Genomic DNA, 25,216 nt, shown 5'->3' on the forward strand with positions numbered 1-25,216 from the left:
TGCTCACTGGGAATCCAAATACGCTAAGCGATACCAGGGTAGACCTGAGACCTCTGAAGTCCATACAGCTGTTAAAAAAAGCTTCCTAAAAAGGCTGCTGTCTTTCCTGTTTATCTTAAGAGGTATAACACAAGAAGTACGAGGAAAGTTTGTATGATTTTGATCTCTGGGTTCCCACTCGAAAGGTCAACAACCCTTCTGTTACTAGAGGAGAAACGGAGATAAGACTCATGACAAAGAGCAGAAAGGTGACAACGGAATCTGTACACTGCACCAGCCCTCAGTAACCAAACGCTTTTCTGCACAATCGCAAACAATAGTCCCGGAGCAGAGCAACGATCGATTCCATCACGGGTCTCTCATTTTCATTTTTCCCCTTCCGACGAAGAGATTCAACAGCGCGTGATCACCGGCCCGAGGTCATACGTGAATCAGATCTGTTCCAACAAAATTCTTAAAATACACTACATACCTCTTGCTATTCCATCAGTGAAATATTCCCCTGTATACAATCTATCAAAACTGGTTTTCACGTCCTTTTTCCCGGTTGACCAAAAACAATGGATCGTTTTCATCTATTCTAAAAGCACAGATATTTAGCTCGATGAGGGCACACAAGAACTTATATTAGAGAGACTATATATGAAGATACCCAAATAGAACAAAGTAACTCTAGATCAATTCTATATCCACCGACGTCCCACAGTCTCCTAAGTAAAATGTCCATTTATGAGAGGTTTGGCTTTTCACTTGTCTGTTGGCTCAGCAAACACCACGTGCTTACTGTGATGACAGATGCTAGTCTCAGGCTGTCCCCTGCATCATGTGTCCCAGAACCAAGCCCAGGGCCCAGCGGGCGCTTAGTCTTTTCTTTACGAATACAAGCACACAAATCTGGAATCTTACGAGACACCATGACAGGCTGAGCTAGAGTTAGCTTGATCTTTGCTGCCACCTACAGATCAAACTGCATTTCACATAGTGGCAGGGCTGACGCTGAGAAATCCTGGGTGCATTTATGATTACTGAATGGGGGGAGTGGGCAGGGAGAACCCCATAACATAACCTGTCCACGGAAGAAAAATGGCGTGTTTCTCTTACCTCATTCTGAGGATGAGTTTGCTTTTTATTATAAGACAACAGGTAAAAAGGAACCACACAAAAACGTATAAGGCGGATACTCATAACCACCACCCGGGTTAAGAACTAGCCAGCTTCCCCAGACCTGCCACGTACCTATCCTCATCTTCACCTTTCCCACTACACAGATCGGGTTACTTTCAGTGTTCCATGTGGTCTAAAAGTTTAATGATTCCATCAGAGATGGATCAGTCTTGGAGTTGGAATCCATCGGGAAGGTATCCCTCTAGGATACAGCGATGCTCGTGCACCCCCACCTTGGAACGACCGAGTCAACTTGCTTCGCTGAGCCCTGGAGGAAAGAGCGCCGGGAAGAGGTGTCTGCACCGCACGGTGTCTGCCCTGGGACAGCCACCGCCTCTGGAGGCCTAAGGTGTTGGGAGCAGCTGTGCCGGGGCTGGTGACTGAAGTCTGGCTGGATGGCCTCCCTCAGGGGGCTGGGCTGCAGCATTCGCCTGGAGTTCTGGGCAGCCGACCGCCCTCTTTGCCTGAATTAGAGGCACAGGCTGGGCTCCAGGGGAGTCTCCAGCTGCCCCGAGGAGCCGCTTTCCGGCGGGAAGGTGACCAGGTCCGAGTCCTTGCTCTCGCTCTGCTCGCTGTGCTGCTTCTTATGGCACCTCAGGGAGTCGTCCCTGACGAAGGCGGCACCGCACGTCTCGCAGCGGAAGGCCCTCTGGGTCACTATTTTGGCCACGTGCTGGGAGCTGCCCTCTCGGGGCCCTTCCCTGCCTGGTGGGGCCCGGTTCTCTGTTTTGGCCTCGTCCCTGTGTACCTTGTCAATGTGCTTGGCCAGGCTGCTGGGCCGCTTAGTGTCAAAGCTGCAGAAGTCACACTTGAAGGGACGGTCCTTGCAGTGGACCCGGCTGTGCACGCGCAGGGCAGCCGCACTGGAGCAGGAGTAGCTGCACTCCGGGCACTTCTCGGGGTGGTCGGCCTGGTGCAGCCGGCTGTGCTCCAGGAGGTCGGCCCGGTCCCGGCCCTGGAAGGCGCAGTGCAGGCACTTGAAGGTGTGCTTGATGCGGATGTGCGACTTCAGGTTCGCCTTCATGGTGCAGCGGACGTCACAGAACTCGCACTTGAAAGGCTTCTCCCCCGAGTGCACGATCATGTGCCTTTTCAAGTCCGAGCTGATTTTGAACTTGGCGCTACAGAGCCAGCACTGGAAGGGAGTGTCCCCTAGCAACGGAAGGTGTGTTTCCATTAGAGCAGGCAGGCAACACAGAACTCCCCCCAAACATGCGTCAGAACACTTGGCCGCAAAGGGACAGTTGGGTCTTCTGAGCTCCAGCTACCTGTAGCCTCCTAATACCATTTACCATGTATATCAACTCACTTAATCCTCATGACAGTCCCGAGTGGGTCCTACCTATCACGCCCATTTTCCAGATGGGGTAGCTGAGGCTCAGCGAGGTCAAGTTCTCGATCTAAATAGTAGGGATTTGAACCCAGGCATCATGGCATCCAAGTCCACACTCTTTGCGAGAACACTTCGGTTTTGAATCTAAACTCTCACGTATCCTGGCATCCCCAAACTGAACACAGAAGAAGGAAGAGGTGCGTAAAATATCACATACAACTGTTCCAAATCAAGCCAAGACTCATAACCACGCTGACTCTAGTGCTTAAGCTGCTTTATATCAGTTCATTGGCTTGCATTTACTAGTTAAAGTTTCAGTTTCACATCTACAGACTGAATTTTATGTATAAAAAAGTAACACATGAATATGGTGGCACGGGACAAGTAAGGGAAAAGCCTTAGCTGCTTCTGCACCCCTGGAGGTGCTGCTAAAGGTTTTTTCTTTTCTTGGAGGTCGTTACTTTTAAACAACATCATCTGTTGACTCTAAGCAAAGAATCTCCCTTACCCTACACATGCCTCCTTTCCCACCAAAGTCCTGTGTTCTGATGGGTGTGATTTTTACTTTTCTAGCGCTACCTTCTAAACTAATAGCTTTATTTTTACATTTATGTTCAATAACATTTACAGTCTGACCTGTGAATTCTCATGCTTTAACTAGTTATTTTCAACTTTAGAGTAAGCTATACTAAGTCCTCACGTAACGTCGTCAATAGGTTCTGCAACTTTAAGCAAAATGACGTATAAAACCAATTTTATCATAGGCTAACTGATATAGTTACGGCATCTCATCGATGTTATAATGACGTTGAATGAAACAATGTTATTTGAGGACGTGCTGTACCAGCAATTTACATTACGACTGGGCATGTGATATTCGTCAGAGCCAACTACGCCAGAATGACGTCCACCCCTTACAGGGCCACCGTCACACCTGGGCTAGTTGATATTGTTGCGAGCATTAAGGTCAAGTTGATCCTCTTCTCTTACATGCTTATTTTGGACCACATTGTATCATGCTTCTTGACTAGACTGTGTGTTTTTTGAGAAAAAAGAACCTCGCCATGGTCTGAAAGTCATCCAGTCTATTACATAAACTTTTACATGGAATTTCTACTGGATTTTCTGAATTTCTGATTTACTGATTTTCTTCCTCTTAACCTTCTATACAAGTATCACCTTGATATTTCCCTTTACTGCAACCCCTGTTAGCTATAGTCAGATAGTCACATATCAAATATCTCATGTCAATTTTTTTTTTTCTCTTGTTTTGCTACAGTTTATCTTCTGGTACCTTCCACTAGGATGGTGACCGGGTATGAAGTCTGAGTCCTTGCATAGCTTTGTCTATTCTGCTTTCATTCTTGAGATAGTTTGGCTGGGTATAGAAGTCTATGTTCAAATTCATTCCCCAACTTTGAAGGCACTGTTTCACGGTCTCCTAGAAGCCACTATTACTGAGAAGTCTTTCTAGGTACGGATCACTGCAGCCGCTCCGCTGGCCCTGATTGACATCTTGGGAGCCCTTTCTTGGGAGCCATGTATCGTTAGAATCATGAAGTTCTTTTTCTCACTTGATTTTCTCAGTTCTATTTTTTTCCTAGACCTTGTCAGCAACCAGACTTCCAGCTTCTTATTCATTCTCAGTTCTCCAACTCAATTTCTTTTTCTAATCTTTGGGATTTTTCTTTAACTTTATGGCCAGCGATCCTAGTTTTAATTCATACACCTTTTATGATCACTGCCTTTTCACAGAACTCTTCTTGGATACAACATTCTTGCTATTGGGTAGATACTAACTAGAATTTTAAAGTCTTGTCTGTTATTCAAGCACTCTGTTAACTTCAGGATTACTTATTTGTTAGACTTGGAGCATTTTACACTGTCATTTTCCACAAATGACTCATAGTCCACAGTTGACACTTTATGTTTAGGAAGAATAAAGTGGTTTAAGGATTAGACATAGGTGCCATGGATTTTACTGTTTCTAGGTAGTTTGGGCCATTGTGCCAATAGGCTTGAGCGTCTCTGAGCCCTGTGGCCTTGGCCATCTACATGCCAGTTCCAAGCCCAGAACTCTCAGGGCAGCCAGACAGTGGTGAGAACGAGTGGCTCCCAACTGTATGGCCACCTCCCACTTGTCTGTAGGGACAGGTTTCTCTACTCAGTTTTGGATGTTGGCATATTCCCGTCTGCTTGCCATCTTCCGTGAATTCATTGAAAATTCTCATTTCATGAACCTCTTTATGAGGCTTCCAGTCCCCATTTTTCTGTGCCATGATGGATTGGTTGGTTCAATTGATCGATCATTATTTCAATGGGGGTTTCACAAAGAAGGGAAGGAAAAGCTCTTTGCAAAGTCTAATTTCCAGAGCTAGAAGTCTGTGATTTGCAGTTATACTCAACTAATTTTGCTACATGTTTTTGAATTAAGCTATACCATCGGAAGTTAATTTAAATGACTGAAACAGCTGGTTTATACATCGACTTTTATTTGAGATACAGCTTTACTCCTTGGCTGCTGTAGCGAGTACTCATCCCCAGCTGTGTTCTATGTAGTCAAGTGAGAAAACCAGCTATCAGACGTTCATGGTTTACTAAAGCTATTGTCCTGGCGAACGAACAACCACAAGCTTCACAAATCACCACAGAAATTCCAATTTTTGTTTTTCCTTAGCCACCCAGTTATTTAAGTTGCTTATGTTTCAGGTAAATGAAGGTTAAGACATAAGAGACCAAGTAAGGCACAGAGGTTTCCAGGCCAGGGACTTACCTGTGTGGGACCGGAGGTGGACAGTGAGCTGGCTGGAGTTGCGGCTGGCGTAGGGGCAGAGCTGGCATTTGTACGGCCGCTCGTCGGAGTGTATCCGCAGGTGCTTCTTGAGGCTGCTGCTGTCCACAGCGGCGTAGTCACACAGGTGACACTTGTGGGGCTTCACGCTGGTGTGGCACCGCATGTGCATGGTCAGGTTGTCCTTCCGGCTGAAGCACTTATCACAGAACTCACACTTGTGTGGTTTGTCTCCTTCAAACACATAAAAAGAATCAAGGTTTTAAGGTTTTCCCTGTCAAGATGACTGCAAAAGGACTTGACTGACATGCTAGCCTGGGTATATGGGTCTACCTCTTCCTTCTGTCCAAATGCCCAGAGACAGAAACATACCGAAGTCTAGATAAGCACACTGAGAGATGAGAAGCTGTGCCATTTATTGATGGCTCGGAAATTTTAAAGACTCCTGCAGGCCAGATTAGATAAAATCAGACTGAAGGAGAAACTCATAGGCCAAACCCCATCTGGGAAAATGGGAGTGGTTATAGAAGTATTCAGGATCAGAGGTGGCAGGTGTAGGTGTCTTAGAATAGCGTTCTGGCTAACTGACAAACCACACAGAAGATGGTCGGGTAGACCACTTCCCCTACTTGTATCAAACAGCAAGCAGCAACAGTATCCACCTCCACCCCCGACTATTAGGGAGCGAGGGTACTTATACCAAAGAAATGATGCAAAGGCCCCAAGTAGCTAGAGAGACTCTGGAAAACAAAGAAGCCCATGCTCAGAACGTCTCCACCAACTAGAGCATTCCTTTTCTTCCCTACAACCACTTCAGACTGATCACGTCCAAATAAAAATTAACCTGCCCCTTAACCAAATGCTTGGAGAAGGCCAGAACCAGGAAGACACGCCCGACTGAAGAACCTGAAGTTACAAAAGCAGTTTTCATTCCTATAATAATTTCCATTCTCTTATGATTGTCAAAATAAAACTTCCTGTAAGCAAGTTGAGTAGCAGAAGGGATGTCAAAAAATGACTAGAAGTAGAAGACAGAGCTAAAGAATCTCCCAGAAGACTGCCCAAAAGGACAACAGGGAAAGTATAAGAAGAGTTAAGACACGAAAACTAGTTCTAGATTGTCCAGGTTAGAAGAGAGTAAATAATTATCTCTTAACACTAAAGACAGCCATGGGTCTTAAGATGCCCTAGCTACAGGCAGGGTGGCATAATTTCAGAAGCCCCAGAATGATGAGCTCTTAAAGCTTTCAGAAGGAAAAATGCTCAGATCAGCACACAACTCCTTAGGTGACACCGGAGGGTAGTGGAATGGGGATAATATTTGCAACATTCTATAGAAATTATTTAAATAGAATCCTATACTTGGATTAGCATTCAGTGGAAAGAGAAAATAAAGCCAGTTGACAGATGAGGGATGACTCAGGGTACCACACTTCAATGGTGTATACATCCTAAAGAAAGGAAGTGGAGATGTGGGATATGAGAAAGGAATGAAATGGAAAGTATTGCTTCCAAACCACGAGAGAGAACTAACCATCAAAAAAGGCAAGAGCACACGAAATAAGGCAAAAATTGAACTAAATGTTAAGTACAACAAACAAATGGATTCAATTTCCCTGCTAAAATTTTCAAAAAAAAAAAAAAAAAAAAAAAGTAAGCTTAACATTCTTAAGATAAGTAAAATGAGAGTAGAAGAAAATAGTAGAAGAATATTCTAGGAAAATGCTAAAGAAAAGCAGGACTATCCATTTTAATATTAGGCAAAATAGAAATCACCATGAATGCCACGAAAAGCTTCATATTAGAGCTAAAACTCACCAAGTAGATGTGAATCAAGCTTTTGTGAATCTAACATGGTCTCCCAAAAGGTTTTTCTAAAAAGTCACCTCGAAAGTTGTAGAGTATATTTTAAAACAACTTTTTTGTTCAAGAATCCAAATCAGATTACAAACCTCCCAGACAGATGGGCGGCGAGAGCTTCCTGTATCAAAACCTATAGCCTATCGCTTTTCAGAAGAAAGTTTATAGACAAGTTCATTTTTAACGCCAAAAATGAAAGCAAGTGAACCATATGCAATTCAAGAAACTAGTCGAATGAATTTTAGAGCACTTGATGAAGAAAAACAAAAATTAGTTGCTAACAAGGGAGGTTTGCTCATAAAGAGAAGATTCCACTAGACCAGAGTTTTCGGTCCCGGCGCTACTGCCATTTGGGACAGGTAATTCTTTGCTGCAGGCTGTCTTGTGTATGAAAGGATGTTTAGCAGCACCTCCCTTCCCATTGTGAGAGTTAAATGTTTTCAGCTATTGCCAGATGTCCCCTGTGGGGGAAGGGGTGTAAAATTGTACCTGGCTGAGGACTATTCCAAGAGACACAGGAAAGAGAAAGGGTACTATGGACAGACGAAGTCATCTTTACCCTCAATATATTTAGAAGGCTCAACAGAATGGATGACGGTCCAGGCAGACATAAAATTACAAAGTAAAACGGATCAATAATAATTTAAAAAATCGCTACGTCAGAGGAAAGTTGTTTACTGTGTAAGTATTTGCTGTCCTTCTTCTCAGGAGAATTCTGCTTTCCTGTCTCGGTGACTGCAGGCTGGGGCATGTGACTTGCCCTGCCCATTGAAATATGACCAAAACTGATGAGTCAGTGTTAGTTAGGCAAATGCGTTTCCGAGCCAGTGGACAGTCTGCCACCACTCATTTCTCTTGCCCAAGACAACTTGTAATGTTCCCTATTGGGGGTTCTTAGTTTGGGGCTTGGAGATAAAATGTAGAGGATCCAAGACCTTGCATGGGAAACCATTACCTTCTTATTTCTACAGACTCTAACTGGAATCTGGTACTTCCACCGGCTATGAATGCAGTCTGGAGACCACTCTATGGATGGGACCTGAGACCTTCGGGAACAGACACGAGCCATGTTTGTATCACACTGCACTTTGCTGCGATTCTCAGCATGACATTGATGTTCATCACGGCTTCAGTTAAGGTAGTTAGTTAGACCAGCCGTGAGACACCAATCTTAAGTGCAGACCTTCTTAGTGCCACAGTGCATACTGATCATAGTGGGTGGGAAAGGTATCATTAAAATAGACTTTTTTTTTTTTCAGATTTGAGATACAAGTGACATATAACACTGTGTAGGGTATACAATGATGATTTAATGTATTGAGGAATAATTAACGAATCTTATTGTGGTAATGCCTCTATCACTTCAGATAATTACCACTTTTGGGGGGAGGGGGTGAGAACATTTAAGATCTATTCTCTTAGCAAGTTTCAAGTATATAAAACCACATTGTTCACTACGGTCACCATGCTGTATGTTACATCCTCAGAACTTACTCATCTTATAACTGGAAGTGTGTACCCTTTGACAACCATCTTCCCAATTCCCAAGTCAAATTTACAGAAACAAAGTAAAATGCAGTTTCTCATTTAGTGGCTCTGGGTGGGGCTTGAGATTCTGCATTTCTAACAAGCTCCCAGGAGGGATGCTGACATTTCTGGTTTTTACCACCCTTTAGAGAGCAAGGGTTTAGTGTATTAACATACCACACACTTAACGCTTTGACAGCAAATGTACTGAAATACGGTTTTTAAATGTGACTTTGTTACATTTAAAAACATTATTCTGGGAAAGGCTCAAGATTGCCAGGAGTCCACAGCAAATAAAAGGTCAAGAATGCCTTTATCTGGTGAGTTCCAGACAGAGGCCGCTCTACCAGCTGGGTCCTGGAGAGAAGCCCACAGGCACAGAGCTGTGACTGACTTTGGGAACACTGGGATGAGCAGAGCAGTCTTCAGTTGCCACAGAGATTGATATTGTCATCCCATCCTAATCTACACCCCTTATCCATTCTCTGGAAAAAAAAAAAGTCATAAGCAGAGAAAGTATTGTGGGCATGTTCTATCAAATTATGTGAGTATGCTCTATCAAATTATTTAGAAGCGTTTCCACATTCGATTAATAGCATAAAGATAAAAAATGCTACAAGTCCCTTCATTAATTCAGATATCAATGGCGAATGAAGAAATACAAAGTAGGATTATAAAATACAAACATTATAAGTCAATGACCTTTATGAGGCTAGATAAATGCCACAGGACTATCTTGAAAAGGAGCAAAACATCTGAAATTCAACCATCATTCTCCATTTAATGCCCTCCCCCTACCCCCACCCCCCAAAAAACCAACCTCAGAAGGCTAGGAATAAGAAACTTCTTAAACATGATAAATAATCTCTAAGAGAAGTCTAGGGACTCAACCCACAAATGGTAACATCAAAGCACTCCTTTAGAGCAGGGGTCCCCAACCCTGGGGCCATGGACCAGTACCGGCCTGTGGCCTGTCAGAAACAGGGCCTCACAGCAAGAGGTGAGTGGCGGGTGAGCAGGGGAAGCTTCATCTGTATTTGCAGCCGCTCCCCAGCGCTAGCATCACCGCCTCAGCTCCACCTCAGATCATCAGGCATTAGATTCTCATAGGAGCACCGGTCCCTGGTGCCGAAAAAGGTGGGGACCATTGCCTTAGAGGAAGGGAGGATAAGATCTGGATGGTTTACTCTCACTGTTGTTACTCTGCCACTCTGACCTGCAGTCTCGGGCCAAGGCTCTCAAGATGAAGTAGAAAGACAGGAATGGAAAACATTTGCACACGATAGCCTACCTAGACAATCCAGAAGAATCAGCTTGAACTATCAGAATAAACGAGAGAACAGCAAGGGGCTTGGACAGAACACTCAACATTGATTTTTAAATAGCTTTGCTGCCATCAGCCCTCTATCCCATGGCCCTCTGCTCCCACATCCCCGATCCTAGTCCTGCCCCTAAAGATAACCACAGCCTCTCTGGATTGGGAGGCAGGGAAGAAGCGTGTGGTGATGGTTAAATTAAAGGCCAGGCAATATATGGGATTCTGAGAGTCACTATTTTAATACAGCACTTTCGGCTAGCCTAATGAAGAAAATGCAGAATATGTTTCATTTGTACTTTATGGCTTATTGGCTTTTCATGTGAATGTGGGTATCTATATTTCTTAGGGGGTTGCCTGTTTATATCTTTCTCCATTGGGTTATCTTTGATTTGTAGGAATCCCTGTGTGTCCTGAAGATTAATTCTGCCCTATGTTGCAAATTTCTTCTTGTGGGACATTTGTCTTTGTAGTGGTACCTTGTCATAAGTTTTAACTGTAGTCACATCGAATCCGATCTCTTTGTGGTCTCTACTAATTGTTTGCCTGTCTACCCATACCATAAATTCGTCCTTGAACATTTTCTAATTATAGACTTTAATATTTAACTTAAGTTACTGTTATTTGGAATTTGTGAATGGTGAAGGGCTATCACCTTTGTTCTCAGAGACTGCTGATTGTCTTGGCCCCATATATCAGAGTTCACCCATCCCTCCGCTGACCTGAAATAGTGTTTAACCGGTGTTTAATCTGTATCTACACAAGTCTGTTTTTATACTCTGTTACATAGTTATTTATTCCAGTTCTAATATTCATACTGTTCGAATCATAGCTTTATGTTTTTAATTTCTGACAAAGCAAAATGCCTCGTGCAAAATTTTGGAGCTACTTTTGTGCCTTCTCTCTTCCAGATGAATTTTACTATCCAAAAAGCAGGTGGAATAGTGGTATGGAAGTAGAGGTGGCAAAAACAACAAACAAACAAACAAACCTCGTCCTGTCATTGTAAGCTTCCGAACAATACAGTTTATTCACCTTTTACTAGAATGATTAAAAAATTTGAAAATAAGAGCAAATATATATATATACTCAATGCATAAAGTTCAGAGAATTGATGCTGTTTTTAAACCTATCCAGAAACGGTTACTGTTTACATTGATTTTTCTATCTTTTATTTTTGCTTAAGATTTTATATGGGGAAAAAATAAGAATAAAGCATTTTCTATCCCCCCCCCCCCCCCCCCCCCCCGCCACACTTCACACTGTTTCTATGCTGTGATTGAAAATTTAGTTTTTCCGTCCAAGGACAAACTTGCATTATGGGATATAGATATACATATACAAAAACCCTCACATAATTTTAGAACAAAGGTAATAAAAAGATCGAATCCAAGTTCAAGGCCTGACTTTCCAAGACTTCTCCAACGTGGTTACAGCCCGGCTTTCTAATTTACTCTCCCCAAACAAGCCCTTAGCAAGCCTGCATGCTAGGCACACAGACACCTGTTCTTAGCCACGCCTGTATTTACCTGTCCCACCCTCCCTCCGTGGTTCACAAAGTGCAGTCTGTGATGGCCTGGGGGCCCATGACACCCTCTGGTCCAACGTATTTTCGGACTACTAAAGCACCATCCGTCTTGTGCATTGCCGACGTGTACACACGGATGCCAGAGCAACGACGGGCAGAGCTGCTGGCAGCTTAGCAGACTGCCAGCTCCGCCCTCACCGATTCCTCACTGCCATGCCCACCCAGTGCGGCCGGAGCCCGTTTCACTTAGCTTTTGCTGTTCGCAAGGATGTCCTGTTGCTTTAAATCTCTCTCCCTATTTTTGTTTTAAACATTCTGTGTAATGAAATGGGAAGTACACATAACGTGCTTCTGCTGCAAACCAAAATACACTGGTTGTCTTGAGAACTAGCACTTGCGCGCGCGCGCGTGTGTGTGTGTGTGTACGCAGGTTGCATTGCAAACCAGGTACTTTTTTCCATGCAGCACCATTTTGATTTGAAAGAACTGACAAAGTATGTTTTTGTTTTTTTTTTTTCTTTTTCCAGATTTGGGATTTGGCAGACATTTTCTTACAAATGGATTAAGGGAGTCTGTCATTTCAAGGAAAATTACCCACAATACTGCGGTGATGACGTTAGCGGGGGGGAGGTTGCATTGCAAACCAGGTACTTTTTTCCACGCAGCACCATTTTGATTTGAAAGAACTGACAAAGTATGTTTTTGTTTTTTTTTTTTCTTTTTCCAGATTTGGGATTTGGCAGACATTTTCTTACAAATGGATTAAGGGAGTCTGTCATTTCAAGGAAAATTACCCACAATACTGCGGTGATGACGTTAGCGCTCTAAAACAAAAGTTAGGATTTTATAATGTCTCTCTTACCCCGGGCTAGCAGCTTGTGAGTTCTTAGTTTTCTGAGGTGGTTGGTAATATTAACAGAAGTGATTTCCCCCTGTGGTATAATGACATGGCCGACATTTGGAAGAACTATATAGCTGCCGGTGCACATGTCAAAAATCAAGCTTGGGTGAAACCTTCCAAAACGGAAAAGAGACCAATAGATTTTAACTTTACAGCCTGAAAAGTTTATGGATATGGTGGCAGATTCCCCAACTCAGTGAACCCCGCAAAGGACTGGGCCTTGTCTCACACTTTCTGTACCCCTACCATGCTGTGCTATTCCAATAAGACGTTATTGATCTAGCCCCTGCTTCTCTCTCTTGGATCACCTCGGCACCACTGACATTTGGGGCCTGATCATCCCTCGTTGCAGGTTCAGCCCTGTGCGTTGTAGGATTGTGGCAGCACCTTTGGCTCCCACCCAACAGATGGCAGTAGCATGGCCACAGCTGACCCGGCTCTGTGGAATGTGTCTAAACCCGCCACACTGGTGGGGGTCTCACAGTTTAAACAGATCCTGCGATTTGCATGCTCTCACTGACACTATCCTGGCAGCCCTGTTCGTTCTAGCAGAGGATCGATCGTTCCTCTCGCTTAGAAGCCTTTCGTGATCTGCCCTGCCCAGGCCAAACGGAGCCTTCATTCTCTTCCGGCCACAGCACAATGGCCACTGCAGCAGAGACCACTCATTGTCCACAACGCTGTCTTAACAATGTTGCTGCAGAGTCTTACCTGGGCATGGGGCTGCCCTTCTTGGAACCATTTCCCAGTCCCCGCCCATTGGTGCTCCATATGGTCATGACTAGGTTCTGCTCATATGCCACTAGTCACAAGGTTTGCCACTTCTGGGGCACGGCGCGAGGGAGGCAGGCTGTGAACCTCTTCCCCCGCTTCTGTTTTCCACCGGTTAAGAGATCTGGACCCAGAGATGAATGCGTATGTTAAGGATGACAGAGCCATTCTACCAGCCGTGAACTTGCTTCTTAAATTGTACTTAAGAAAGAAACCTGATTACGTTTAAGACACTTAGTTTGGTTTCTGTAAGAGCAAAGAGACCAGCATCCTAACTCATACGGCCTAGCAGGCGGTCTACACTAGAGACCGAAGGTTGGAAATATTTTGTAAAGAGTCAGATAAGAAATGTCTCAGGCTTCGTGCAGCACAGTCTCTCTAGCGACTACTCAGTAACATCGGTGTGGGGCCACAGCTGGCTCAGGCAACAGGTGGACAAATGGGGATAGCAGACGGCTGGGTTTGGCCCATGGGCTATAGTGTGAGGCCCTGCCTGGTTATAGAGCACGACATTCCTTGATCCCAGTACATCTTACTTCTGTGTTCTCAGCTCCTCTGAAGGCACCTTTGAGAAGCAACCTCATTGCGCTACAACCTCACTGTTACTATGGCCACAGGCCCTGAGCAGCCATCCCTCTGCCAACCTCCCCAACTGCATCTCAGACCCATTCAAAATCCCCAAATTATTATATCAATAAATTTCTGAGGATCAGAAGTCTATGAGTAGACTAGCTAGCTAGTTCTGGCTAAAGGTTTCTCATCAGGTTATAACCAAGGTGTTGGCTGGACCTATGAAACGTGCATGTGTGATAGTGCTGGAGGACCTGTGTTCAAGCTCCTGCATCATCTCACACCCAATTTTGCCCCTTCCAAGCCTTTGCACCTGCTGGTCCCTGTGCCCGGAGGGTTTCCTTCTCCCCCTTGGCTGGTTACTTAGCCATCTTCCATCTTCCACGTCAAGTGCCTCTTTAAAAGCCTTTCACGACCATCCTAGAGCAAATCCCGCTCTGAAGCTTCTCCCAGCTTTGACCTCGCCTCCAACACAGTTACCATTTCTGCCTGTTCGTGACTTGTTAGGTCACGGCCTCCCCCACTGGACTAAGTCTCATGCGGCAGAGACTGTGTCTGCCCTGCTCACCACTCATAGGCCCAAGCGCTTAGTTCATATCCATTTCCTCGGGGAATTTTTTGGTTTGCTTTTAACACTAAAGTTCTGAGCCAACGAACGAACACCTACCCGTGTGGATTCTTAGATGACGGTCCAAATCTTTCATGCCGTGAACAGTTTTGAAGTGGCAACCTAGACGAGAACGGGGCAAAGAAACAGCTTTTCTTAAAATACAACCTCAGAAAGGAGGCGACTATAAATCTGAACTTCTGGTGAGTCATGCTGAGCTCGGCTGCCACAGGATGCTTAGAACCCGCAGCGGATGCGTGTGAGTGTGCAAAGGGAGTGCAAGATGCAGCGAGGGATTCACGCGGAGCTCAGGTTAACAGCGCCTGGCACAGAGACAGGCTCAGCGCGTTCAAGGTCATTCTCTACCTGGATAGCAGCAGTTGAACGTCCTCTCTCCGAGGGTCGCTGTTTGTTCCTTTGACTCAGAGGAGAGAGCTATGACGGGGCCTTTCTGGGCGTCGCTGAGGTCAGTGGAGGGACAAGTTGGTTTTGGAACATCATTATCTAGTTCTGAAGCTGAAATTGGAAAAAAAAAAAAAGTGTTACTTAATTTCTCAAATGTAACCACTATGGCAAGTCTTATAATACGGCAGGTTTGTGCTTGTTGTACCTCCCTTCACCGCCCGCCGCCCCCCACACAAAAAAAACATTAAAAACTAAAGCCACATACACTCAGGTCTTAGAAAAGTTCTCCTCTTCTAAATACCAATTTCCAGGAAATACAGAGGACAAAAGAACATGGTACACGAGAGCGACCCAAGTGGCAAGATCCAGACTGTAAACCTTTGCGACGCGTCTCAAAGACCTAGTTTGTAAGATAATTTCCAATCCGTCACAGGCCGATACTTCATAAAATGCAATAAAGACAAATTATGAGAAAAGGGAAATAAAACAAAAAGAAAAGCCCAGATGTTATCAGCAGGTGTAACAGAAAGCTGGAGGTCACGGCAAAGTCGAGCTGTTTTTAAATGCTTACTCTCCACTTCTGAACTTGTTTGGTGTCCATTTGGTAACAAGCCACAGATCACACTGCTTCAGGCACCACTGCTCTCCAGGGCAAAATGCAGGGTTTCAACAATCCAACTGAAGGAAGAGGGAAGGAAGAACTAGAGACTGAAAGACTGGAGATGATGGTCTGTAACATCAGAACCTCATTTGGATCCTGATTTAAACACGTGGTTAAAACCATTTAAGGCAGTAAGATGATGAATGCTTAACTGAAACCTTAATAAGGAATATTTTTTTTAAGGGTATGAAGGTGAAATTCGTTTTTAAAACATTCTCATAACTTAGGGGTGAATATTTATAGGTTGTACATGTGTCTGGTTTGCTTTAAAACAATCCAGGGCGGGGATATAGTTAGTACAGAAGCCATGAGATTGGCCGCATGTAATTAACTGCTGAAACTCAGGAACAGGTGCGGGGTGCTCGCCGCACCATTCTATATGTTCAGTAAGGTTGAAACTTGTGACATCACCATTTCCATGGGCCGAAATGATCAGATAACTTCATGGGGTTTGATCTGACAGGTAGTTTTAAAAAATTCTATAACAAAAACTACGCACTGCTAAAAGACTGTAAAGTGATTTCTCTCCAAATAGATTTAAGTTCAAGGAAAAAAGAGGTCCTGTCAATGTCTGAAGCCTTAAAAAGATATTGACTAGTTTATGAATTATAAGTCAAGGTCTAGGACATTTTGTCTGCCCCAGGTATAGAAGCTGGGTTCCATTTTTCTTGGGTTTCAAGGTAAATCTTCTATCCCCACGAGAAGCCGTACAGCACATTGCTGAGGGCTTCGGTGATAGGCTTAGGGTTTGCACAGCTGTAATGCTAGCTGTGTGACTATCGGCAACTTGCTTAACCTTTCTGAGCCTCAGTTTACTCATTGCAAAGCGATCGCTAACCTGCCCCAGGATTGCGAGTTAAGAGATGATCAGTGTAACTTCTCAGTGCAGGGCGTGGTCTGAGCTGAGTAAATGCTATCACAGGGATTTGGTTAGAAAGGGCTGCAGCTCTCACATCCCAGTAGCTGTGGAGCTCGAAGCCCCTTAACAGAGTCTTCCTGAACAAGTGACTCAGGCCTCAGGCTCTCAACTGGGGGTCATTTAGCCCCCAGAAAACATTCGGCAATGCCTGGGGACATTTTTGAATCCCGTGATTGTGTACGTACTTGTGCGTGATAGTAGCACCTAGTGGGTGTAGAAGCCAGGGATGTTGCTAAACATCCTACAATGCACAGGACGGCCCCGATGCCTGGATCAGAATCACCTGAATCACGGGTTAAGTGTACCTTACCAGGTGGGGTGGTTAGGGTAGATCCCAGGAACCCGCATTTTAAAGCACTCCAAATGTCTGCCATACTGCCATACTAAACCAGCTGCTCCTCAAAGGGTGGTGGGCAGAGCACTAACATTAGCATAGCTGGGGCTTGTTAGAAATGCAGGACCTCAGGCCCCACCCCACCTACAGAATCAACTCACACTTCAATAAGATCCGCCGCACGTTCAAATGGGAGAAACACAGCTCCCAGCCCACGATTCTCTAACACGGGTGCATCGGAACCACCTAGAGGGCTTGTTAAAACACAGGTGGCCTGGGCTCCGCCTCTAGAGTTCCTGATTCAGGAGGGCTGGAGTGGAGTCAGTTATTTTTCTAGCAAGTTCCCAGCTGATGCTTCTGGTCTGGGAACTGCACTCTGAGATCTGCTCCATCAAAAAGGAAGCTACCCCGGGAGTCGCTCAAGGTTGCACAGCTAGAAGCTTTCAGCTGATCAGAGCCCATAATTACCAGATCTATGCCCGTCAAGAGGAAAACACAAACGAAACCCTGTACTACTTAGCAGTTCGCATTCGAAAAGAGAACCATCAAACTCTTGAGTGTTTTAATCCCACAGAAACCAAGTAAGTTTGAAAAGCGAAAATCTGAGAGGTTGTAAAGCACAGTGGTTTAGGGAACTGACTGGGAAGCCCGCTGGTTAAGTTTCAAATTCTAGTTCTATCATTCACGACCTGTGTGGTCCTGGCTGAGTCACTCAACTTCCCTGTTTCTCAGCTTCCGCATCTGTAAAATGGGGATTACAGCCCCTATCTCGTAGGTTTACATGAAGATTAAACTTCAGCATCCCTAAAAGAATCTCGTACATAAGTCGGCACTATCGAAATATTATTGGTTTTATTCGTGGACGTGTGCCCGTGTGAGCCACCAGATTCTTGGAGAGGGGAATGCATTGTGTAATACTTGAAAATAGGGAGAAGGGAGATGGATGGGGTAAGGCCATCAGAAAACGGTGCCCAACGCAACTAAGTGTCACCAGGTGGAATGTGATGGAGAGGCGCCAGGGCCTTCCCAAGATTTCTTTCACCTTTAACCACCCAAGGAAGCTCACTCTCCTGGGAAAGGCACGGCTGGGACAAGGACACTTCTAGCCTGAAAGTGGGTGGGTAGAGAGGGGCTGGAGGTGGGAGGTTGGCCATACATTTGAAAGAACCCAGTTTAGCACGGGGGTCATTCAACCCTATGAGAAACTGCTGATACTCCTTTTGTAAGGTTTCCCTTCCTCCCAGCCCCCCCAATTGCCAGTGTTTTTTATTGGTGGTGATGAAAGTCTATCAAACGACCTGCTCCTTTATATTTCCTTCAAAAGCTACTTGAATTGCAAAGCCGCCTGCAAATTAATAAGAGTGGCCCAACCTTAAAAAAAAAAAAAAAGGCGGGCCTCTTGCTCTGCATCACAGACCTAAAATGCAGGTGAAGAAAACCATCAGTCGGAAGGCTGCTTTTTCTCCGTAGTCCTGGCTGGCGTTGAGGGGCGTAATTCTGTTTGAGCCCTGCTCCCACAGCGTGGGGGGTGGGTGACTGGACACCCTTCTCCACTCCTCCAAACCCGGCAGCAGCTCCAGGACCTGCCCGTTTGCGGGAATAAAAAGTAGCCCGGAGCGGCACCTTGAACAACAGCCTGGGGCAATTCAGGAGCTGTTTTCTATAAGCATTCCCCCCAAAGACCCAACATCCCCAATAACCCCCCAATTCTTCTTGCAAAGGATCACTCAGGAGCTCTGACCGCACCCCAGAAAGACCCTCTTTTTCAACTGCCTGTCCCCATTCTACGCCTTGGGCACAAGGGAGTGGTGGGATTTTGGTTATGGTAGTTCCGCCCAGCCAAGGTCTGGTTTCAAGCACAAACTATTGTGTTTTAGAAGTGGCTTCGTGAAGGTTCTTCCACTTCAGCACCTCCTCGCGAGGGTGCGGTCATCAAAGCCCACCTGCAGCTGCTGGGGGTCTGAGCCTCCTCAGAGAGGAGGCCCCTGTCCCTTTTCCTCCGCAGGAAATGAGGGAGTGGGGAGCAGGGCAGCAAGTACAGTAAAAACTCTGCCCGCTTCCCACTTAAGGTATCGGCTAACCACGGGAGGAGGAGATCAAGCTGGAACCCACGTTGTCTTAATCCGCGTGCCAAATAATCAGAAGGGAAAGCTTTATAAATGCAGACTCCCCGCCCCCGCCCCCCCAGATACCTTGGTGTGTGTGGGGGGGGGGAGGGGGGTGCTGAGAGTAGCCGGAGAAATTTAACGAGTTAGCAAAGCTCCCTACCCGCAGGCGTTTCGGAAGAGTTGGCTCCACCGACCACGGGGTAAGAAACAGTGCCCTAAGGCCTTGGAGTAGCCGAGGGTCTCTCGGCTTCGCGGGGACCCCCTCCAGCCACGTGGCAGCCGGGGTGAACCCGCTCAGTCCCGCGGTGGCGCTGCCCTGATCCACGCCACTCCGCACAACGGCTCCACTTCTCACGGAGTCAAAGGCGAAGTCCTTTCCTGGAGCGCCGGGCGTCCGCGTCACCTCTCGATGTGCTCGGACACGCGCCAGACTCCAGCCCACTGACGTCCCAGCCGCTGCACTTGCTGCCCTCTGTGCCCCGAGCGCTGTCCCCCGCGGCCGTCTCCGCCGCCCGCTCGCCCACACCCTGCAGATTTTTACTCAACGTTGCCCTCCTCGGCCAGGCCTTCCCTGGACAGCGCATCTGGAAGGACCCCTGCCCCAGCCCCAGGCCCCGGGTCTCCCTTCCCTGCCTTTATAACATTTCCTCCCAGCGTCCCCCCCTAATGCTCTCCGCTTCACCGCCTCATCCCCTGGGCCATCTCTGTCCTCCCCACTGGGCCATGAGCTCCAGGACAGCCAGCATTTGGTCCTCCTTGCTCGCTGCTGTGTCCGTCTTCAGCATCTAGCCCCAGGTCCCCGAAGCTCAGACATTTTTCCGATAGTTTCCACCCGCCCCACCCCGCCCCCAGAGGGGCGCCCGGGGCGCGGGTCTCAACGCCCACCTTCCAGGTGCGCGGCCTGAGCCCGGCGCCAAGAAGGTCGGGGACCCGGCACCACACACTCCGAAGTCGGCTTCGGAAGGGGTCTCAGAGCATCCTCGCAGCATGTTGGGGAGATGAACCACCTTTTACTGGCGCTTGGGGGTGGGGTGGGGGCGCCGTCATTTACTCAAGGAGGTTGAAATCGCAAGGTGGGGTGTGATTTGCAAAGGCTGGCGGGGTGGGGGGGATCGGGGGCGCAAAGGTTCGAGCGCCAGGACTCGAGTTGGAAGCTTTACCCGCCCTTCCACGCCCGGTGCCGGCACCTCGTACCCGCGCGAGTACCGGAACACCCCAGACACAGCGTCGAGCCCCCGCAAGCTGGGCGTCCGCAGCGCTACTCACCCCATTTTCCCACCACCTCCGGGGCCGCCCTGGCCAACTCCTGGGGCGCAGGCTGCGGCTCCTCGTTGTGGAGGTGCTGGGGATTGGCCTGCTTGCGTCGCGACATGGCGTGAGGGTCGCGGCGAGTCCCCACGAGTGGCCTACTTCATACAACCTGGTCCCGGAGTTCGGAAATTACCGCCGCCCCCCCGGCCGGAGCGCGCATGTCCCGGCAGCGCCGCGGCTCCGCTGAGCAGGACGATTTATCACGAGCGCTGACAGCGGACTGGCCCCGAGCCAAGGCCTCGGGGTCCTGGGGAAGCGCGGTCGGTCCGCCGCCCCGCGGCCCGCACCCACCCGGAGCTCGTTAGAAATGCAGACTCTCGGGCTCCACCCCAGACCCGCTGCATCAGAATCTGCATTTTAACAAGCTCCCCGGGTGATTCGCAGGCACATTAAAGTTTGAGAAACCGTGTCTGCATTTTAACGAGGTCTCCAGGTGATTCGCGTGCCCATTAAAATGTCAGAAGCGCAGCTCTGCTCCAACTATAATGTGCGCACGAATCCCTGGGGATCTCGTTAAAATGCAGATTCTGACTCCGTGGGTTTGGGGTGAGGCCTGAGCCTCTGGATTTCTAACGAGCTCGCGGGTGATGCCCTCGCGGCGGCGGCTGCAACCAGCCGCGCGTTTAGATTCTGACTTAATTGGTCTGGACTGAAAACGGCACTGAGGTTTTTGTTGTTTTTTTAAAGCTCCCCCAGGTTATTCTGGGAGGTAGCCAAGGTTGAGAAGCACGACCTCCACTCGTGGTTCTCAACCTTGGCTGTATCTTCGAATTAATTTAAAATTTAAATGAGGCCAGAGGGTCGCCAACTGCAGGGTGAACCGCTGCTCCTAGAGGAGCTGATTAAAAATACCGATTCCAAAAAAGTTTTGGCTTCAGGCGGTGGAGCCCGGGAATCTGTATTTCTCCCCAGCGCCCCCACGCCGCCCCGCGTCTGGGACAGAAGCCTCGGGGCCAAGGAGCGCCGTCCCCGCCCAGCCGGTGACCGAGGCGTCGTCCTAGGGGGTTGAGCTAATTGGCTTCGTGCTCAGACTAGCTGGGACCTTGATGAGACCCGAGGCGGGGTGGGGTGAAGGGGAAGAGAACCCCCTCTTAGCATCCAACAAGGGAGCAAGAAAGACACCTACACCTTCAGGTGTTTACTTCCTTCGTATCGGGGTTGTTACTTAAAGCGGGACTGTGCCCTAAGCTTGCCCGAACCTGAGAATCACGTGGGGCCTTATTAAAAAAGACCCAAGTTCAGCTCTGAACCCGGGGCCGGCCTGGGAGCCTGGATTCTAACAGCGCCGCAGGCGAGTTTTTCCGCTGTGGCTTGAGAGATGGCCCGCTGGGGTTTCGCAGCGTCCTGTGACACGCCTGCTGTGAGGTTACCGTTAGCAAACCCTAGAGGTTTGAAATATAGAAGAGCCCTTATTTATTTCTCAAAAAACTGAGCTGGTTTCCTCAACCTTCCCATCGATTTCCAGCTGTGAGCTGATTCTAGGGATGGCTGTGTAAGGCCAGGTGAAGTCGCTTGGATTAAATTTTTGAGGCTTAAAATAAAAATCTTAAAGGACCTTTTAAAGTTTTCTTTGGGACGTGTGTGTAGCTACGTGTACACGTAAAACAGCCATATGTGCTTGGGTTTATCGTTTCTCCTTTTGGGATGTCTCAGAAGGATACTGGATCACCTGGGGTCACCTGGGGACACCTGGTCACCTGTGGGGAAGCTGAAAGGGGAAGAGCACCCAGTGGCTAGGATGGGAGACATCTGACACTCCTTTAGACGGTGGCTTGAGGTGTGCAGTGTGCTTGTGTATTTCTCCCCCGAGCCCCTCTGTATTCTTCAGCTCAGATGCACAGGATTGGATTAACCAAGCCTTGCTACATGCATGACCCGTTGTCTTTCCTTATCCATTTGATCCATCGCTGGCCTATATTTGGTTGCTCCTCGGTTCCTTGGCTTATGATATAATAACTGCCTGGGAACCCACCCCAAACTAGGACCTTAACCATAACCAGTATCTCTCATATGTCCCCTCGATCCCCCAAATGAATAGCCATCAGCCTAAACTCTACATACTTCATTCCTTTGCTTTTTGTTAGCAAGTTTTTTGTTTTTTGTTTGCACCTACATGCATTCTTAAAACTATATACAATTCACATTTTTAAAGAACCTCATAAAAAGGGCATAGAATCTTCCAGGAACGGCTCCTCTCGCCGCCCCCCCGGCCCCCCTGTATTATATTGCTAAGATCACCCAAATTGCTGTTAAGGTCCTTTGTCCATTTTGACTGACATGCAATATTCTATGGTGTGAACTAACAGGATTCATTCATTCATTCGCTCTCCCATTGATGGGCACTTGGGTTGTTTCCTGATCTTGGCCATGTGTGGCTGTGATACATGGTCTTTCTAAAAAGTGGCAGTTTCTTAAGCGAGTGTACACATTGGTTAAATGGCCAGATAATGCCGAAGTCGTAGCACTGATTGACACTCGTCCGGCACTGTAAGAGATACCGTGCAGCCACGCCCTTTCTCACACTTGGTATTATGGGATGTCTTCATTTTTGCCAATCAAATTGATATACAATGATATGTCACTATGGTCTTGAGTTGCATTTCCCTCGCGTGTATAATTTCAACAAAAAACGAAGTAAAAATAATGTTTTCCACAAGTGACAGCAACCGATGAACTTGGTTTTGTCTTTTGAAGGCACTGTTTTAATATTTTACAATATATCCATTCAGAATTATGATCCTAAATTAAGTTTATCATCATGTTTGGTTGTAATGGCTTGATTTCAAGGGTCATACTTGAAAAACTGAAAAAAGTATACCTCACAGGATGTAGATCTAAATGAAAGCCAAGTGGCATTGGCTATACTTAATAAGTTAATCTCCCTTTTCCATCCCATTCACCAATTATAAAAACTGACTATTCATTTCTCTTTGAAACCCAGCTCATAAATTTTCATCTTCCCCAATAATCAACCTGGGGCTTTTGCAAATTCAGCTGAAGAGGGTGCATCATTATATCTTCAACAAATGGATTTCAAACCCACTGAAGCCATTTATTTGGAAGATGTTTAAACAGATTAAAAACTCCGTTGCTAAGTTTAAACATGCAGATAGAGGTTTTTATAAGTGACAACTTTTCACTGTTTTCAGCAGCAAAATCACTTAACAAGGGAATCATGGCCAAACATGCATTTAAAAATACTTCCTCCATAGGCTGTTTCTCTTGCAAACTGGTTATTTTCTCATTCTTTACATAACACCTTTATCCTGAATTTTTTCCCCCAATGGTTGTTGGGTAGTCCCCTTTCATCATAGAGAAAGTCAATAACTTTGCAACCCGGTCACTTTGTAAAAGAAAAATGAAGACTATCCTGTCATTTTGATAACTCTTAAGTATTGAGCCAAGAGATGAACCGTGTACCTCTGAACCACACAAAGATTCTCCTGGTCACTCTGCCTCTCTTTACAAAGCATTACAAAGATTCCAGAGGCGGCGTGATGTAATAGCTAAGGGCACAGACGGAGCCAGCCTGAGTTAGAATCCTGCGTCTGTTACTGTGTGACCTTGAGAAAGCTGTCCTGTGCCCATTTTCTCAACAATAAAATGGCAATACTAATAGCTAGGGTGGTTGTGAGGGTGAATAAATTCATGTGTAGAGGACACAGAACGGTGTACAGTACAGAGGTTGTACTCTCTGTGTTCAGATAATTCTTATTTATAAAGACAGTAAGAGTTAACAGTTATCTATAACAGTAGCTGACACTCGTCTAGAATTGGCGGTTCCGATGAACTAAGCACAGATTGTGTTTTACACAAAAATAAACTGGATGAAAACATTACTCAACCTTTCTGAGTTGCCAATTTCCTGGGTTTCAATATATATTAAATGAGTAATTTAATACTACTCACTTAATATTGCTCAAGTAATTGCTTTTTTTTTTTTTTTTAAAGAGAAATGGATAAAAATAAGTTATAATTGTTTCTCTGATTGTCCTGGGCCTCCTGTGGGTACGAGCTCCTTTGGTCATGTTCTCCTAAGCCACCTCGTCTGACTTCTGTCATGACAATTATTCTCCACTATAGACACAGGACTGAAGTAGTAAATGTTTATCCAGGTATAAATGATTCCCAAACATGCTATAAAGCTAGACCAACGCAAATCTTATTTCTTCATCTGCCAGGAATTAATGTATTCATCTTATCACAATTTATTTGAGCCCACGCAGGTGCCTGCTCTGTTCCAAGTGTTGGAATATTGAGTGATATGCAAGACAAACAAGATCCAGCAGGGCAGTCAGGGAACTAATGAATGAACGAATGGATGGAGGTACCAGGTCATTTCAGATACTGATGGGCACCACCATCAAGATGAAAAGGGGTGGTGTGGTCGTGATTGACAGGGTGCTAGTGGTAGGGGTACCTGAGTTTGGCTAAAAGAGACCTTTGACCTAAAATGTGAATATAATAGGCAGCCATGGGAAGGACCAGGGAGATGACATTCCTGGGAGAGGAAATTACAGCAAAGGCTCACAGGAAATCAATTTTAGTGTGTTTCGAGCAAAGTAAGAAGATTCAGTGAGCTGGTTCCCAGAAAAGAAAAATCTGGCTCATAAAAAATTGAAAAAAAAAAAAATGTCCAAGCTCACTTATGATTAAATAAACATAAGTTAAAAAATAAAATGCAGTACTGTTTTATATCCTGTCTGAATAGAAAAGATTAAACACACACATATTATTAAGGGATCAGACGCTAGGATCCAGCTATTCCTCCTCCACAGGGCACTTGGCAAACTTACTGAGCGTGAGAGTCACCAGGGGACCTTGTTAAAATGCAGATTCTGCCTCCAGTGTGTCTCAAAATTTAACATGGATACAAATCACCTGGGGACCTTGTTAGGAAGCAGATTCTGATCTCAGTACTTCTCAAACTTCAATGTGCAGAAAAATGACCTGGAGATTTTGTTAAATGCAGATTCCAAGCAATAAACGTGTAAGAGGTGTTCAGCCTCACTAATGATAGGGGAATGAATATTAAATAACCATAAATTCCTCTCTCTCTTTTTTCCACCTACTAGATCAATAAAAATTAAGGAGGCTGATAACATCTACTT

The 25,216-nt window shown here is 46.1% G+C and overlaps 1 protein-coding gene across 1 annotated transcript; it reads right to left on the reverse strand.

The window, feature by feature from the left end:
* Window positions 1–420: 420 nt before the first annotated feature.
* On the reverse strand, window positions 421–20,224 carry LOC112470993 (zinc finger protein 64 homolog, isoforms 3 and 4-like). The gene is made up of 5 exons (XM_025039859.1): window positions 20,061–20,224; window positions 14,734–14,883; window positions 14,428–14,490; window positions 5,271–5,522; window positions 421–2,316 (listed from the first exon to the last, which is right to left on the reverse strand). The coding sequence occupies exons 1-5, from the start codon at window positions 20,164–20,166 to the stop codon at window positions 1,634–1,636; spliced, it is 1,254 nt and encodes a 417-aa protein (XP_024895627.1). The 5' UTR covers window positions 20,167–20,224; the 3' UTR covers window positions 421–1,633.
* Between the last annotated feature and the right edge of the window lie 4,992 nt (window positions 20,225–25,216).

This window comes from Pteropus alecto, unplaced genomic scaffold (assembly GCF_000325575.1).
Source record: "Pteropus alecto unplaced genomic scaffold, ASM32557v1 scaffold45, whole genome shotgun sequence".
NCBI classification, from domain to species: domain Eukaryota; kingdom Metazoa; phylum Chordata; class Mammalia; order Chiroptera; family Pteropodidae; genus Pteropus; species Pteropus alecto.

What these genes read in the sequence shown, in the direction of transcription:
- LOC112470993 (XM_025039859.1), bottom strand. Translation starts at nt 20,166, where the DNA reads ATGTCGCGACGCAAGCAGGCCAATCCCCAGCACCTCCACAACGAGGAG. An exon ending in TCATCTAAGAATCCACACGG is followed by an intron (nt 5,523 to 14,427) that starts GTAGGTGTTCGT and finishes ATGTGTTTGAAG; the next exon opens with GAGACAAACCACACAAGTGT. An exon ending in CCACCTCCGGTCCCACACAG is followed by an intron (nt 2,317 to 5,270) that starts GTAAGTCCCTGG and finishes TTCCGTTGCTAG; the next exon opens with GGGACACTCCCTTCCAGTGC.